General features: G+C 37.6%; 2 protein-coding genes across 9 annotated transcripts in view; one reads left to right on the forward strand and one right to left on the reverse strand.

The window, feature by feature from the left end:
- The window catches only part of LOC129769760 (mucin-2-like), a 256,566-nt gene that overhangs the window by 190,348 nt on the left and 47,412 nt on the right, over nucleotides 1-18,806 (reverse strand). Inside the window, exon 2 of one of the 7 annotated variants that reach the window (XM_055772217.1) lies at nucleotides 13,602-13,632. The exons of the other annotated variants lie outside the window; for them this stretch is intronic. The gene's annotated coding sequence lies outside the window, so the exon portion shown is untranslated. The remainder of the gene's footprint in view (nucleotides 1-13,601; nucleotides 13,633-18,806) is intronic. 7 annotated transcript variants of the gene reach the window in all.
- On the forward strand, nucleotides 6,678-8,014 carry LOC129769764 (uncharacterized). 2 transcript variants are annotated; one of them, XM_055772230.1, is made up of 4 exons: nucleotides 6,678-6,764; nucleotides 6,822-6,932; nucleotides 6,992-7,285; nucleotides 7,345-8,014. In XM_055772230.1, the coding sequence occupies exons 3-4, from the start codon at nucleotides 7,129-7,131 to the stop codon at nucleotides 7,914-7,916; spliced, it is 729 nt and encodes a 242-aa protein (XP_055628205.1). In that variant the 5' UTR covers nucleotides 6,678-6,764; nucleotides 6,822-6,932; nucleotides 6,992-7,128; the 3' UTR covers nucleotides 7,917-8,014. The 2 variants fall into 2 exon arrangements, with proteins under 2 accessions (XP_055628205.1, XP_055628206.1); XM_055772231.1 differs by lacking the exon at nucleotides 6,678-6,764 and having other exon boundaries at nucleotides 6,777-6,932.

Below are 18,806 nucleotides of genomic sequence, written 5' to 3' on the forward strand. Positions count from 1 at the left end.
TATTTTTAGCATATAGTATCTAGTATTTAAGAAAATCTACTACAATTATGCAATTATGTCAGTATGTTCATATATTAGCAGATTAATTTCTAACCATACCAACAATTATCATACTAACATTCTGTTCTTTTCCCCTGGTGACTGTAAGGCGTCGATATTGACCATTCAATGTTCGAATCACCGAATCTTGCTCAGTGAGAACGACTTGCTGCCTCCAAGTGCCATTGAGATAGTTCTTCATACAATTTCGTTGAATCAGGTCAATTACGAAGAGCAACTTAGAAGTGTACAATCTAAATACTCAAGCTCAAGCTAGAAGAAGTACGGTTTTTATATTAAACAAAAAAGTTTTTTCCGACGTGAATAAATAGGAAAAATATAAGTGGTTAGCGGTGCACAATACTTTCATATTGTCTATGCAATCTTTAAGGAAAGTCATTTATTTTCACGAGAAATTAATGAAAACTCAACCGAGGATCCTATAGATAATACAATGTTGTTAGCCATGGTATTCACAATTAAAAAAAAACGTAAAAATACAATCAATGCGGAACTAAGTTCTAGTATAAAATCAGACAAATAATGCAACAGGTATTAAATGATCATCAAAGAAAAGGAAAACTTTATAAAATAGCTGATACATGAGTGTGGTCAAATTTGTATTTAAAATTCTAATCGCAAAATGCTTAATCTATTAGCTGACAAACTAGATTCTGGAAGATGGTGGAGATGAAGGAAATGAAAAAAAAACATGTTTGATAAAATAAAATAAAATTAATACCTCGAATGCTTCACCGCAATTACCCGCAGATCACGAAGAAAAAGAATTTTCCCTCACTTTCATGAAGAAAAAATGAAAAATGAAATTCGCGGACTCGAAATCGACCTTCGATAGAATAGGCCGAAATTGGAGATCATCAATCTCCTCGAGCGTAAATAAATTACCAGTATTTTAACTTCAGTTCAAGTATAGAACTATAATATAGTATAGTATAGTATAGAATAGAAGAATGAAGCGAACCATATGGTATTTGCTCTTCTAGCGACGGTGGTTCATCCCACAAACCTTAATTAAGATAACAAATTCGATAAACTAATCACCCAACAAACGGTTCATTATTTTCGAGTCAGGTACCCATTTGATGATTTTCAGCTTGAAACGAGCTTCAGTTTTCGTGTGTGTGTGTTTATTTTTGCGACTCACCTCCGCTCACCGCCATTGACTCGCTGAACTCAAGAACTTTCTGTGTAACCCGTGTTTGGTACTACCGATAGCCAAACGGGCCATCTGGCATCGATCTGTTTACAATGGTAGTGAACGCCAAAGCGAGAGTCGTTCTACATCACATGGCACTTGAATTTTGCCAGCAGCAAAACTGTGGAGAAAATTTGAATAATTTTACGATTGGCGATAGACGAAAACATCAACCCTCGCTCGAACGGCTCCTCCGGGTGTTTTGCCGCAGTTTGAGCATTTTTTTTCTCGTGTCGCCGTTCTTGCTGGTCCAAATCGCCAACCAACCGTATTGCAAATGAAGTCAGCAAAAACGTAGAAATATAGTTAATTTCCATATTTTTTTTACACGGCTGGACTGATGTAGAAGACAGACCATTTCGGTGTCCCTGTTTAGTGCCAGAAATGTGTTGGTAGAACACGTATAAAATGATATCCAGAGGTCAATCGTTCCAACGTTTAATTCACGGAACTTTTCCCCTTTTTCTAATGGACGCAATTTGCCCACGGTACTCCAACCTCGAGTGTTTGCGTGCACGTTTATTGCGGAGAAAGCTTCCTCCCATGAAAAACCGAGAGGGACAGACCCCACAGAAGGTCTCTATCGCGCGTCCAGATGTTTCAGTGTTGTCCCTTCAGTGTTTCACTTTCAACGCACGTTAATATTCTCCTTTTTATAGGCCTCAAATGTTTCTGTTCACATCTTTCTCCTTCGCGAAACTACATTCCTGCCCGGGTGGCGAAGCATGGCGCGATTCGTTTGCCCCCAAGCCACGAGCACCGCAGTCTAGTCCCATACGTATGTCCAGAGCATATCAGAAATGATTTTGGGATTAATTATTTGATCCAAGCGCGCAACGAAATGTTGAACAAAATTGAACTGATAGCTCTCGGGTTTGAACAGTTAGCGCGATGAAGGCACTCTGTAGTAAGTGCTTTTGTCACGAATATATTGTTGAAAATACCTAGAATTGATAAGAACAACACAGTGTCGGACAAAAAATTAAGACCACTCGAATCCAAAAAATTCAAATTAATTTTAAATGCCAATTCAAATATAGTATATGCGAAACCTAGTAGCGAGCACTTATACTAGTATGACAACTATGAAAACCGCAAGTTTAACGCAATCAAAGCAACCCGGTTAAAAACCGGTACGACGACAAAATTTAGGACCAGTTTCTCGTTTCGGCTGTTTCGAGTGTTGTTATGACCGATTTTTGAAGAAGATTGATTGTTTCTCGGTGGTATTTTGTGTTTTTCGGATGCTGGGAAGTATTTATCAAGAAGAAGCATGTAAGTTCGCGCGCATAGTTGCACGTTAAAACAGTGGATGCTCATCCGCAAAATGTCCAAAAAGGCAGCAGCCAACGCGAAATCGCAGAGTACTTGGGACGATCCAAAACCTTCGTGCGACCACGACCGCAAAAAATCCGAAACGACTGGATGCCCAAGGAAAACGACCGCGAAGAATGACTTGGCCATAAAGGCAACTGAACTTGTCCGTGAGCTCCCGGACAGTTCAGCGTCGGCTAGGGCAGCAGAGGTTAGGCGGTAGAAGCCCCCAGAAGCTCCCGACGCAGACGACGAGGCATCTGAAAGCCCGGCTGGAGTTCGCGAAAGACCACTTGGATTGGATCAGTCCGGAGAAGGATAAGTAGTGGCGAAATATACTGTGGTCGGATGAGACGAAGGTAAATCACATCGGCTCGGACGGAAAAACTTGGGACCATCGCCCAATAGGCTGCGCTTACATACCACAGTATACCACGAAGACATTCAAGCCTGGAGGAGGGAAAATTTTGGTGCGGGGTGCTTCTCCTGGTACGGAGTTGGCCCCCTGTACTGGGTGGATAAGATCATGGATCAGTACCTCTACGCCCAAATCCTAAGGGATGTTACGCTGCCCCACGCCGAGTGGGAGATACCCCTGAAATGGCAGTTCATGCAGGATAACAATCTGAAGCACCGCCGAGACCGTCAAAAATGGTTCCAGGATAACAAAGCCACATCATGAAGTGGTCAGCACAGTCACCTGATCTAAAACCTATAGAGAAGCTATGGAACCTATGTCGAGAATCAGCATCAACTGTGGGATAGGATCCAAGCTTGTTGGTACGCCATCCCGGTCACCCCGTTCCAGAAGCTGGTGAAATCCATGCCGCACTGGGTGCGTAAAGTGATGAGTAACGAAGGTTACACGACCAAGTTCTAACCCTAGAAGCTTTTCATGGTTTAAATTTTCTTGTTGTTATTTTTTTACCACGAATTTTACAACCGGTCTTAATTTTTGTCATTTTAGTTTTAAAGTATGCTTAAAATGCATTTTTCAATGAATGACTATTATTTTAACTACAGATGTTATAAATTTCTTTGAACAATACAAATAAATTATAACTGGGAGCACTGGATTAGATTATTTTTCTCAAAGCTTTGTCACTTGCTTCTTTTGCTTTTTTTCTTAATGTTTTGTCCGACACTGTATTTACTATTCTCTAAAGTTTGTTTTATCATCCTTAGAGTAGTTAGGTCTCTTCCAAATAATACACTTCTACCGTGAAACAAAAACCTGTTTCAAATGCATATTCCGGAATTGAATTCAGTTGTTTGATGATATTTGTTGATTTACTCGACGTTCATAACTATTCCTTATTTTTTGGTTTATCGTAGTACAATATCCATGTATTTTCTCTGTCAATCTGGTCTTCAATTTCTCAAACGCCACATCAAACGCCTAGATAACAGTCTCCATTTACCGTCTGACGTTATTTTGGCGTGAAATAGTTAGCCGAGGCTTGTTAATTGGTTTGCATGTCTAACTCGTAATTCCATGTCTCACCACCAATTGAATTTCAAAAAAAAATAATTCTTCCGTAACTCAATGAACGAAAACGAGAGGCATAATTTCGGCATAACTCGAGAACTGAGAAGTCAAATTTAGCCAAATTTGGCATGTGTAGGTTTTAGGAGGCACGAAAAGTTTCTATGGTGGTTCGACACTCCTCCTCCCTCTCTAAGGGGGCTAGCATGCAAATGAAACACAAAGTTCTACATAACTCGAGAACTAATCAGGCAAATGAAACCAAATTAAGCATATGGAGGTTTTAGGGAGCAATAAAATTTTCTATGGTGATATGACGCTCCTCCACCCCTCTCAAAGGGAGGGAAGGGGGGTATGGTTGGTTTGCATAATTCAAGAATTAATCAAACAAATGGAGCCAAATTTGGCATGTGCAGGTTTTAAGGGGAACGAACCGTTTCTATGGTAGTTCGATACTCCTCCCCCTCTCTAAGAGGGGCTGCCATACAAATGAAACACAAATTTCGGCATAACTCGAGAACTGATAACTCAAATGCAGCCAAATTTGGCATGTGTAGGTTTTAGGGGCACGAAAAGTTTCCACGGTGAAACGATACTTCTCCCTCTCTAAGGGGGGCTCCCATACAAATGAAACACAAATTCCTGCATAACTCGAGAACTAATCAAGCAAATGGAACCAAATTCGGCATGTGAAGGTTTAACGGGGCACGAAACGTTTCTATGGTGAATACACTCCTCCCCCTCTCTAAGAGGGCTGCCATACAAACGAAACACTAACTTCTGCATAACTCAAGGTTTTTGGGTATGAGAATTATTTCTATAATGGTATGACACCCCTCCCTCCTCTGAAATGAAGTGGGGGGTCCCATAAAAATATTACACAAATTTCAACCAAAAATATTCCAACCCAACATAACAATTGAAAATTTCCGAAAAACTCTGAAGGAAAAAGGGAAAATTCGGAAAATTTAATTCCCATATGTTTTATAATTGCATAGTGACAAGCGTTGTTAGTCCATTTGATGTTTGCGCTAACGGAATTTATCTTTGTTCGAAACTGGAAATGGATTTTCAGGTGATGAAACGCACTCTATATATCTATATAAATAAAAATGGATCGACGAATGTGTTGATAAGAGCAAAACTCGAGGAAGGAATAGTCCGATTTGGGGCTGTTTTTATTCTATCATATTTTCTGTATAAAACATTTATTCCATGCAACGGAGAAACATGTTATTTGCAAGTGGTTGAAAAATCTTGAACGAGAATTGTGTCTGAAAATAATCTGATATTAGAATGATGGTAAAAGTACTAAGAATTTTATAGTAAAAGGTGAATTCAACGGGGTCGATTAGAAGATCAATCAATGAACAGTTCTATGATTGGACCCATGAACTTGCGCTAAGTAAGAAAACGTGAATGTTATTTGCAAGTGATTGAAGAATCTTGAACGAGAATTGTGAATATTATACGAGAATATTATAATGACGAGTTTTGGTAGAAGTACTAGGAAATTTATAGCACAAAGAATTTTTTTTATCCCTTTTGTTTATTTTAGACTCATTAACATTTTAGCTGTAACATAGCCGAATTTTAGTCGAGATTCGAGCTCACGATCGACCGCTTACTACGCGAATGCGCAACCAATGTGGCTACGGAGACCCACTATAAAGAAATTGTAAAGGTCCAATTATAACGTTGAACGTTATGAGGAAACCTGAATGTTTGAAAGTATTCATAACAAAAAATCCCTTCTGGGCGGTACGAAGTTTGCCGGGTCAGCTAGTTTTTTTTATAAAAATGAATATGAGAAAGTCCATTTGTAATGATTTAGATGTAATGGTAGCTTGTCCGTTGACTTGAGAATGACTTGCACAGCTTTTTTGTATTATGGTAAAGTTAAGTTTTAAAGCCACTATTCTTACTAATTATTTGAAAAAAAATAACAATTAAATAAGTTATAATTATCTATATTACAATATATTGTCAATGGCCAAATCGGTTGATATAAAATTCACGTAAATCCATCAAGAAATGATTCACCAATTTTGGACGTTTTTCGTGACGCGGTTATTATTTTTAATTTATACCTCCAATATACCGTTTTGTCGTATATTCCGAACACTTAAGCTTTGATAGCCATTAAACAGTGTCTTATTACTCAAAATAGTACTCTTTCGGGAAATTACAATAGAGCCATCTTTTTCATTTGACTACAATAAAATTGTTTTACAAATACATATTCATAATGAAAAACTAAAAATATGTTTAATCACTTTTGTCTCAAATTCCGAACACCATTTTTGTCACTGACTCATATTCCGAACACTTTTGTCTAAAATTCTGAACAGCAAAAATGCAATTAAAAAAAATCATTACTTTTACACTACTGGACCGATTTATATGATCGATGTGTCAAAGTCAATTAGCTAGTCTTTTTTGTAAAAATGTTATGCTCGCAAAAAATTTGAATTTGCTTTTGTAATTATTGATTGTATTTGTTTCTTATTGATTACATGGTTTCGGGATCAAGGGCGCTATATCGATATCGATACCTGCAAGGCGTTATACTATAGGTGGACCGCAATGTCAAAATTGCTGTTCGGCCATTGCTCGTGAAAAAACAAATTTGTTTACAAAGCAAATCATATCAATTGGTGACAAATGCATTCGTTGGCAAAATAGCTGCTCGCGCTTCACTGTAGGCAGGTAATTTTCTGGATTTTTTTGTATAACAATTTCTCATAATTGCTTCTACTTTTTCAGATATCTACAATCAGCGGTCGAATTAAAAACAGTGCAGAAGGATGTTTTGAGTATATTTTACCTTCTAGCCGCGCAATCAATGCTTTTCTTTCCAAGCAAGCAGCGTTTTTCGTATGTGGTTTTATTGAGCATTTAAAAGAGAGTGTTATTTTTTTTTGTTTTATCACCAGGGCAAAAGCATGAAATAGAATCGTACGTGGTACGAATTTATCGGCACAATCTGATCAAGGACGGAGGCATCATCAAACGGAAACTACGCGAAAAACTTTTCGAAGAGATAAAACTGCGCCGCAACACTCGTGTGAAAATGGACGAGTTGGGCTGGGTGCTGATGAACCACAATTTGATAACACGTAATGAGCCAATCCAACAGCATGCCAATGGTAATCGACCAAATCATTTTAAATTGAACATGGAGCGGTTGTGCAACCTACTGGAGCAGCAAGAACACAACAATCACGCTGGTAGGTCGGTTTGATATATTTATTCCGCTAAAGAATGATTATATTTGTTGATTTTTCAGAGTTGACTTCCAAAAAGCAAAACAAATTCCTGCGTATGCTGGATGCAATTTTACAAAACGACATAGTTTTGAAGGAAATTAAAGAGATGGTAGCGGCGAATCGACTTCTATCGGAAATTCGTTATGTGACTACGGTGGAACGTATGCTGAAACACAATTTGGACCCCTCTTTGCGCTGCTGCTTTGTATGCCGAGAGTATTTCCGCACTGCCGATGAGTATACCAGTCATTTCGAAAAATTGCACGGTGAGAAATTTCTTATTGTTGCGGCGGTGGATCGATTTCAGACTAGTCAAAAGTTCAACGTTCTACATCACTACAATGCCCTTAATCCGGTGACAATATTCACGATTTGCAACGTATACCACACAGCCCTAATAAAAAAAAAACAAGAAAAGACGGGTCTAATATTTTACAATAAAGTCTACAATCTACCACTTTCCACGAAAATCGGAGAACCACTATATCGGTTAGACATGGAATGGCTGATACATATAAGGCAGAAAAAATGTTTAACTTTGGAATTCAACATCCTATATTTCCTCGTACCATTAAGTTCATGGCGCATTTGATGTCGGTCATCGTAACTGCTTCTATGGAAATGACGTGAGCATATGATTTGATTTTTGATTTTTATCTCCATCTCGGAGAAAAGTGTGGTAAACAATGTTCGGGTTATTTTTCGTTATGAGAACCTTGTTTCCACATCCTTTTACTGCACAATAATACGGCATCTGAAGTAAATAAAATATTCACAATATAATTTTGGCATGATAGAGAACCGCGAGATGAACGATTATCTGTGGAGGAGTTGGACAACAGATTTCTTAGACTTATAGCACTTTTATCACACTCACAAGCTAATCAAATTCTCACTGTCCCCCAAAAATATTGAATAATATATAATTTTTTTACCAAAATATATATTTTATTAAGGCACGTAGCTTGACGGGGCCGGGAGTCCAATATTTTAACAATTTTTGTCTTACAACTATGTTAGTAATATGTAACCGATTACTCGCGGTTGGCTCGAGGTTAGTATTACAAAGATCTCATAATTGGGATGTTGCAGTCTCCAGTACTATGTATGTGTGGCCGACACGGGATACTTCCTATTGGAGTATAACTGACCATTGATCAGCGACGCCCCCCTAGTCTGTACCTCATATCAATCGTGGTGCGTCTCTCTTGACTCGAGGAATCCAGGGTAGAATGGTCACTGGACGGTACAATCTTCAGCTCGTGTAGAGTTGCCATGAGCGGTACAACCTTTGGCTCTTGTTGAATGATCAGTGGCCTCCGACCTGTGTATCTGTAAAGAGTATGTGTATGTTTAATTACATTACATGGAGCGGTTATAATATATAATATAAATACCTTATTGCAGCTCTAGTACACTATTTTTCACGAATATATATTTGCTTATTTCTTTCTTCAGTTGTTTTCCTCAGCGAGTTGATATGAAACCATAACGACACAACCAAACAAAAAGTAAACAATGCAGAAAGCTACGTCTCGCTACTCGTCTCAGGTATTGTCATGAAAGTGTCAAGAACGAAACACCTATAGTTTAGCATCTTGGATACCTGTAAATGATGTTAAAATGAAGTCTATAACTCAAAGAGTGTCAGGGTTCTGAATATTAAATTGTTTATAACATTAAATTTCAGTAAATTCACATTTAAAAATGAAGTGCTCGCAATTTGAATCATTCGTGGAAACTTGATTCATATTCCAAACACTAATATTAATGAAGATTTCTGCATAAAAAATTATTTTATGTCATCCATTTATTGTAGATTCTCACCATTTCTAGCACTTAACATGAAAACAACAAACAAAATAGTTGTAAAAACTACAAAAACTGAAAAATTGACGATGTTTATTTTTTTACAGAATTTGCCAACGCTAACAATTTGTCATTGGTTTTGACTGTCACTTTTTTGCAAATGCTTAATACTATAAATAGTAACCTAATCGATACCTGTAAATGATGTTAAAATAAAGACTATAACCCAAAGAATTTCAGGGTTGTGATTATTCAATTATTTATACCATTAAAGTTCACTAAATTTACACTTGAAAATGAAGTGTTCGGAATTTGAATCATTCGTAGAAACTTGATTCATATTCCGAACGCTACTTCAATATTAATTTTAATGAAGATTTCTGCATATAATATCATTTTTTTCACCCATTTTTTGTAGGTTCATACATTCTGTATCACTTAACATGAAAACAACAAACAAAATAGTTGATACAACTACAAAAACTGAAAAATGAACGATGCTTGTTTTTTACGGAATTTGCTAACGCAAACATTTTATCATTGGATTTGACTGTCACTTTGTTGCAAATGTCTAATATTATAAATTATAGGCTGTATCGATACCTGTAAATTATGTCAAAATGATGCCTATACCTCAAAGAATGTTTTCACTGTTCAATTATTTATAACATAAAAGTTAAGTAAGTTTACATTCAAAAATGAAGTGTTCAGAATTTGAGACTGTTCGGAATATGAGACAAAACGGTGTTTCCGAAATACGTAATCCTACGTAAAAAAAATAACATATCCAATATTATGTATCACTCTAAGAACTAAATCTCACCAACATTAACCGAAAGGATGAAGAAAAATTCAATTCGATTGCATTTGGCACTACTGTGCACTACGAATTTGATCAAAAACACCGCGCAATGTCTTCCCCGCCACGTCAGGTGATTGCGAACGTTTATCAATTAAGTTGCGCTTTGTTTGCCATCAACCACCATCGCGGTTGTTTGGCCGTCTTATGCCACTCTAATGTCGCCACATGCAGTCGGTGCATCAATTGCTGGCTCGTCTCCCTTCTGGCGAGCTGGAATCTTTTTTTTCCTGTCCATCCTGCCATCCGGCACAAAGACAAACACGGGACCACAGCATTGGGCTCATGAATTAAATATCAATTTTTCATCGATGGTGACCTTAAAAAATTGGTTTGTTCAAGCGAAAGGTAAAAAGCCGACCGACCGACCGACTGAAACCGGGAAAGTGAAGGTGTGCGGCACTTTGGAGTTTTGTCTTTCGGACAAGTGCTGCTGCACAGCATGTGCATCATGGGAATGGAAAATTACTTTTTTTGTATTTCTCGTCGCAATTGCTATTTGTAAATTTCTCGGATAACATAAGAGTAATCGATTCGAGCTGAATTTGCCACTGCTGCCGAAGTATTGCTTCAGAGGGAAATGCTGGACCTCTCGGCGGAAAATGCGAAGCACCCATCGAATATTCATGGAAGTTAATTGAAAAGCAAATTTATGGACCACTATCCATAGAAGACAAATTGCGTTCCATAGTAGAAAAAAAATGAGCGATTTATGAAAATATATGGAAATTGGAAATTGTTATGAATTTTCATTCTACCGACACAGGTGGTAGAACAGGAAGTTCCCAGAACCAAAAAGTGTGGTACAAAAGCACTTGACGATTCACGATCGCTGATTCCGGGGGCTTCTTCGCTAAGGCACAGGCAATATCAAACAAGCTTATTTCTATGTTGTGGCTCTTACACAAATTAGGCTATTTAAAGCATAGTGACTCCGAAAAATGATCACAGGAAATGAAATAAAAAACGAAAACCATATATATGTGAACTTATCCCGGAAATATTTTTGGCCACCCATAATACAACAATTTCTGCTACATTCGCTACAGAACACAACAAAGTTCCTGATTTACCTATTGAACGAGCGATAAAAAAGTCACAAAAAAGAAATATAAATTACTTGAAATCCTGGACGTCTAATCCACACAAACAAAGAGCAATGAACCATATCGAGCCGCAAACGTCGCCGTTGATGTTTCCGTTTTCATAAGCACATCAACACATAAAATATGTGGCTATTATACAAGCCATCGCACATGTGAACAAAAGATGAAAAGTTCCTTCAGAAGAGCACCGCGAGACGTTGCGAAAAGGCAAATCATTGCGCCGCCCTTCCTCCGCTTTCGATTTTGGATTTTGGCTCAGATCTAAGCCGTACAATTATTCGTTCACTGCTCCTCGTTTGATCGGGGTTCAAGTACCCGCGTCTCTCTCTCTCTATTGAACTCCGAATAGGTGACGATGAACTTCGATCGTGAACTTCGAATGGATGGTGGATCCCTGTGCGAATGGAATTTGCGATTGTCGAAAAAGTAAATAAACCTAAATATATATTTATACGCAACAACGCTTCATTATCACTGTAACATTTTTATTCCTTTTATTCCTTTTTATTCCATTTCAATCTCTCTAGAATACCCAGACGGCGATCAATAGTAAAGATGTTTTAGAAATAATATGCGAGTGAAAATTGAACAAAATGCTACACTAGAATTCAACGTGAACAATTTTTGATTATAATTGCAAAAGTTATTGACAATCATAGAGGCGAATGAACTGCAAAGTTTAAAGCCTCTTAAAAACAAAGAAGAAGAAAAAGATTGACAATCATGATAGTTAATGACACATTAACAACATCCACCTTATTCAAAAATAAAGTTGTAAATACGATCTACGTACGTTATTTAGACAATTCTATTGCTTCAGACTACAGTGATATACATTCGTTTAGCCGCACTTGGAAAAAACTTGAAACACTCACAAAACAACAAGGAATGTTCTTTTTTTCGGGATGCTTATTTGCTGTAGCGGTAGTATATTTAAGTCAATTTTATTGAAAAGACGCGCGTCACAATCACACACACACAAGGCGGCATCGGTGGATATAAACATTCAAACGTCGTTTTCACCAAGCCTTTATCTGTCCTTTTTGAAAAAATACTTGGGAATGTTCAATTTACAAGGTGAATATTAGATGTGCAACGTAAGAACTTGGTCAGATTAGTGATCTACGTAGAATTCAAAGGAATGGCAAAAGATATTCTATTGACGGAAGAGGGGCGGAAAATAATAAAGATATTCAGTGAACAAAAGTTTTCTAATCGCTCGATCGTAACAAAAATTGGTCGATCTGAGAAAGTAGTACGGAATTTCTTAAATTGGGCCTGAAATATGGGACATAACGACCAACAAATGGGAACACCAAAGTTACTTACAAAGTTACATCAAGGCAGAATCGGTTGTTCCAGTAACGAAGAGGCATATTGCGCGCATCTTGAACGGGTCACCAAACATAATGTGGAAGAAACTTCAAGGGAAGCCGAAACTGACCGCCACCCATAAGCAGAACCATCTCATTTTCGCCCGGCAATACATGGAATGGAAACTGGAATGGAGAAATGTTGTATTTTTTCCGGCCAAAAAAGTTCAATTTGGATGGCCCGGACTGTTACAGTTGCTATTGGTACAATTGAGGTCGACGGAATGTCGTGAATAACGCTACCGAGGATATCGTTTTTTCAGCAGGATAATGCATAGATCCACGTTTCCAAGCAATCGAAGGCATGGTTTGCTGAGAAGGACATTCCGCTTCTTGAATGACCTGCTTGCAGTCGATTGCAATCCCATAGAGAATCTATGGAGAATCTTGGCCGAGATGGTCTATGCAAACGGATGACAATTTGACAACATTTCCAGCCTCAAGGTAGTAATTCAGGAGTGTTGGGCTATAATCAATATGGCAACACTTTAAAAGCTGTTTGACTCGATGCCAAAACGAGTTTTCAACGTCATCCGAAATGGAGGTGGACATACTAAATATTAGCTACCGATTGGACTCGAAATTTGCCGCACAAATTTTCTTTTATTGAAATTTTAGGATGCGGCTAAACGAATGTCCACCCTGATTCCACATATTTCAATTACTTAGAAAACAAAAAAGGAATTTATAATTTTTTTATAAAATGAATTCGATGAAAATGAACAATAATAGTCTTTATGAACGAAACTGTACAAATAATTGACTTATTTTTAAAACTATTGAGGAAAAATTGAGTGCGGCTAAACGAATGTCTACCACTGTATACGCTGATTTAACGAATTCAATTTCAATTATCGTTCGCTCACCTAGAAATGCCGTGAAGATCATCCGAAATCAGTTGTCAGATTTTCCGATAACATTTTTTATGGGTGTTAACACCGTTGGGCTCAAATTTCTGAATTCCGGTATAATGAAGACATTCGCTTAGAAGAAGAATTATTTAAAAGTAGATTGTGCGGAACAATACTGTTGAAATAATTTTTTTATTTGTAAATCCAATAATTGGATAAATAAAAGGGTAAATAAAAACTCATAGCAGCAATCTAACGTCACTTTTGTAAAACACTCACGTTGTTGTGTACGATGGTTGACTGGTAGTACCTGAAAAAAAGAAACAAATTATAATTATTGAATTTTTAGTCAGACGAAAAGGTATTATAGAAGATAAAAGAAGAATAGATAAAAACCTACAGAACGGTGGAAAATTTTAAGTGAGTATTGAAAAAATAACCTATCAACAATAATTAACAGAATATATTTTAGTTTCCAAACTGCTCTAAAATAATCTTGCAAAATCAGTAAAGGCATAATGTTTACAGGGTGTTAAGCAGCTGAAATCCTTTCGGAGGTGATAGAGGATAATATGGTCGGTGTTATGTCATATTTATGATTTCGAGAAAAACGAGCTTGAAGTTTGGTGTTATAACGGGTTTTCGTTGAGCATTCAAAACAACTTCGGAACGATATTCCTGCTGCACACGCGATTTCACAAATCTGATAAATGAGATATGTACCTCACGATAATGCAATCAAAAACTTGAAATTTTCACTTTTGCGACATGGTCCTCTCTGACTTAACTCCGACCATATTTAATTAAAAAAAATAATCCTTCTACGCAAAACCTCAATTCTTGACTAATACAGAGCCATTGAACTTTTTTAGTTTTGAGATCAACTTGCCTTGACTCTAATTCAAAAAGCACGCCAAATGAAATAATTCTATTGATTACAAAACAAATGATACTGAATACAGCGGTAAATCATTCAAATTGGAATTAAATAACATTGTAGAAGTAAAAAATTGTAAATTTGTTTTTTATGCGTTTTATTAACTTGCATGATAGACTTGATTGCTTATATCAACCAAAATTCCAAACAATCCCTCTGTATCGTGTTGTATTATATTGTATTGGACGTATTTCATGCAATTTGAAGACATTTAGCATCAACATTTTTTTGTCGAAAACCACGATTTTCTTTATTCCCCCCCTAGGGTGATTTTTCGATTTTCAAAAAACTTAAACTTTGACTATCTTGTGCCACCCTCCCTCAAGTCCGATGGAGCTGAAATTTTGCATAGGGTGTTTTTGCGAGGTGGTGAACATTTTTCATGGGGAAACTTTTTCAAATTCGATATGACCATTTTCAGTGGCACCCTAGTGTATATATAGTACTTACTTGGGTACCCTTGGATTGGCAGCCATACGGAGTACGGAAATTCTAAAATTCTTTGTATCGAGCAAAACCGATATGTAACATCTAAGAAACCGCCGACTGCTTGCTAGTTGGAGCGTGAATGAGTATCAGAAATCATCATTATTTATAGCCAATAAGTTAATGACGGGCGCTATTCATTTACAATATCTCCTCTCTTCACAGTGTCCGTATGAACAAACGCTGCATTTGCAGTTCGAGCGAGTGCTTTACGTACGCACGCAATGGTATATAGAAAATATACCTCACGACTCCACTCGTTACTCGGTATAGAAAGCAAATCGTTGTGGGCAAATATTTTCAGAAAAGGAAAACAAATTTTAAGACTCAAGGAAATTACTTTGCTATAGGGAGGGTACAAAATTTTGAGAATGATTCCTGCGCCAAAATATTGAAGAACCTAAATGAAGTGACAGATAGGAAGGAACAGTATTCTAATATTGAATTGAAAAATAATGAAAACAAAGAACGAATAGCTTAGATACATGCAAATTTTTTAAAGAATATTTTTCAAGCATTAGACTGCAACTGCAGCACTGCAACTAGAAGTATTCCAAGGAATAGATTGAAGTCCTTGAGTACTACACTCCATTTGGAATGAACAATTTTTCTTAACCCTACTGATGAATTGCTTCTTCGATTAAGGATTTTAACACTAAAAAATAGTTGACCAGAAAGTCTCTCGGCAATTATTATTAAAAATGATCTTTATATATTTTCAATTTTTTTTTCACAGAGCTTTTTAATCGAATACCGGGAAATATCCTGATTGTTCAAAATCCGCACAACTGGTTTCTATTTCCACACTATCAATCTAAATAAAAAAGACTATTAATGAATTTTGTGAAAAATAGAGGAAATATTGCAATTTTCGTCTGTGAAGATTGAGCTGTTATTTTGCCTAGGGTGTTTTTTCGATGTGATGTGGTGATGTGGTGATCATTTTTTATGGGGTAAATATTTGAAATTTAAGATGACCATTTTCATTGGCACCCTACTGTATATATAGTACATTGGGCACCCTTGGATTGGCAGCCACTACATATGGAAATTCTGCTTGTTTGCAACCCCATTCAGGAGGAAGCGATTCTTCTAATCACATATGAAAAACGCGTGAAGAGGAATTGCGAATTGGAATTGTGAAGAAATACAAACTCCTTTGCGACTGACATGATCATGTTCATTTGATTCCTGAGTCTATGTGATTTTGTAGAGAATGAAATTGAAATAAAAGTGTTCTTCAACTCCTATGTCGTTCAATTGTGCCCCATAAAATGGTGCTTCATGTGGCAGTCTCACGAGTTAACCACGTTCGAATTGCTTCAAGCATGGGGATCCGCTTCTGAGCGGAGAATGTAAAAATGTCGACTGAATCCTTTTTGTTTTGCATTCACTAACCAATTGATTTTTCATAAAATGCACACATGAAGAAACCCCGATGTTCAACCGACTAAACTATCACAGTAATTGGAAATGGGATATCAAGATACACACAGCGGCATGACTCCAGCCTGCGTCAACAATACGGTCTTTACATATTACACCTCACTAATCAAAAATAATTCTTCCTTTTGATGTTTGTTATTTTAGTTACAGATACAGCATGTCTTTGAACAAGCACAATAATTTTTGAAATATCACTCAAAGGTGCCCCACATCGAATTGCATCAGGGGAAAAACCTTGTAGAATTACCTAGTGAGTATTTTCTCATGAAAATTTGGGTAGAAGTAGTTTAGAGTATATTGTTTACACTGTATTTTTATCGCTGTCAGATTTTCGAAAATTAGAAAAAATGGCGTCACCCGAAAAACAATGTCGCAAATTGATTTTGCGCAAACACCTGGAAAATCATCGACTCTCTCATCGGGACATCGGAAAACAACTCGAAATCGTGCAGTCAACGGTGAGTTACTACGAAACTCTGAGCATCGAACGGAAGGATAAATGCGGGTAAAATGGATGTTCTATTAGTGATCAGGATCACAAGCGTGTCATAAAAGTGTTTAAGCGGAATCTCAATGCTTCGGTCATGAATGTGGCCAACAAGTTGAATCTGTCCAAGTCTTTCGTCCAGAGAGCCATGGACCGGGAAGGATTGCATACGTACAAAGTTCAGAAGGATCCAAATCGTGACGAACGGCAAAATATGGTGGGAAAGTCACGGGCCTGGAAACTGTACACATCGATGCTGACGAAGTCTCATTGTCTCATCATGGATGATGAGACTTACGTCAAGGCGGACTTCCGGCAACTTCTGGGGCAATTGTTCTTCACCGTGACTACCGGGACTGTAAACGGCCAGATCTACCTCAAGGAGTGCCTGCCGAAACGTCTACTTCCTCTGTTGATGCAACACGCGGGCCCTAAGATCTATTGACCGGATCTAGCTTCGTGCCACTATTCAAAGGGTGTCCTGGAGTGGTACGAAGCCAACGGGGTCACTTTCGTACCCAAGGACATGAACTCCCCAAAGCACCGGAACTAAGACCCTTCAAAAATACTAGGCTATGATGAAGCAAGCACTACGGAAGCATCCCAAGGAGGTCAAATCTGAGGAAGACATGAAGAAAAGGTGGGTTTCCGTACAGAAGAAGCTGCAGTCAGATGTTGTACAGAGCCTTATGAGTCGATTTAAACGAAAGGTGCGAGCATACGGTTATGGTATTGAAGTTGAATGAAATAAATATGCCAAAAACTTACTAATGAGTTATATTTTAAGTCTGAAAGTCTGAAAAGGATAGGTCAACTAGATCAACAATTTTGTGCAGCGTTTAATAGATATAAACCAGGACAGCAATACAAATATGGTTTTCTTTATACTCAAAATACGGTACAAATTGATAAAAAGACGGGACAATAAAAACGGAAAATTTTTAAATTAACCCTAAACTTGAACTAAGCTTAAGGAGATATCACGAAAAATATTAAATATACGCTCCTCTAGTGAATTATGAGTCGCGGCTACATTAAAAGCTCGTTTTTTACGGCACAACTGAGAAGAACAACATTCTCGTGAAAATGGACCATTCAAGACGTGGGATTTTCGTCAAGATAATGCTTGACATTTTACGATTGTGTAACAGTTTGTTTTTTCCGTAAAACCTACATAACGTAGCCTATACAAATAAGCGAATTATCAAATAAATAAAAGCACACTGTTTCCACAAATAAATAATTTTCTTTTCTCTATTAGGTGCGTAAAACATTTCCAATCGACTGATGCAAACGTCTCTACGATGTATCGAAAAATGGTCCAGTTATAAGCGATGAAAATCTTCCATATTTTCGTAACATTCTCACTTTTTAGATTTTTATTTTACACCCTATAGCTTCCCGTTAAACGTAGTCCTACGTTAAAAATATCGTTGAATATTTTCCACAAAATATTCCACGCTGCATACAACGTCGGTGACATTGCGGAAGAATTGACAATACCTCATTTCAACACAACAACGGAATAGAGCCCTATAACAAGTTCGATTTTAAATTATAATTTACTTTTTGCTTCCACTATCGAAACACCCCATGCCCATTCGTATCGGAAATCACTTTATAATAGCTTGAAATTCCTCCCTTTGTGTACACGCATAGTTAACTGATTGCAGATGCGAAAATGGTCATTAGAAAATTATTTTGTGCGTTCCAATAGCCTTTCCACGTCCGGACAGATCGCCATTCCAGCTGTGCGGGCTGACTGGCCGGCTGGCTGTGGGCTGCCTCTCCGCTGGGGTATGGATTTGTTACAGTTGAATGCGGCGCTTTCCACTGACCGAGTGCCTCAGGGCGGGACGTGGCTTGATTGAATGATTATCACTTCTGTTTTGACTAGTAATAATACATCATTTTGGTCCAGTCCAGTCACAGTACCGATATTAGCAAAACGATTTCGTTAAAACGTATCATTCGGTTCGTCGGGGTGCCCCGCTCTCGTTGGTGCAACCATGCGAAAGATGACGGAGGAAGCGATGGGATGTCCATCAGTCCGTTGAACTTTAGAAAATGAAAGTATTTCGCACAGGTACGGTTTTCTCGACGGAGATGAGTTTTGATTGTTTTATTG

Source organism: Toxorhynchites rutilus, chromosome 2 (assembly GCF_029784135.1).
Source record: "Toxorhynchites rutilus septentrionalis strain SRP chromosome 2, ASM2978413v1, whole genome shotgun sequence".
In the NCBI taxonomy this organism is placed as follows: Eukaryota; Metazoa; Arthropoda; class Insecta; order Diptera; family Culicidae; genus Toxorhynchites; species Toxorhynchites rutilus.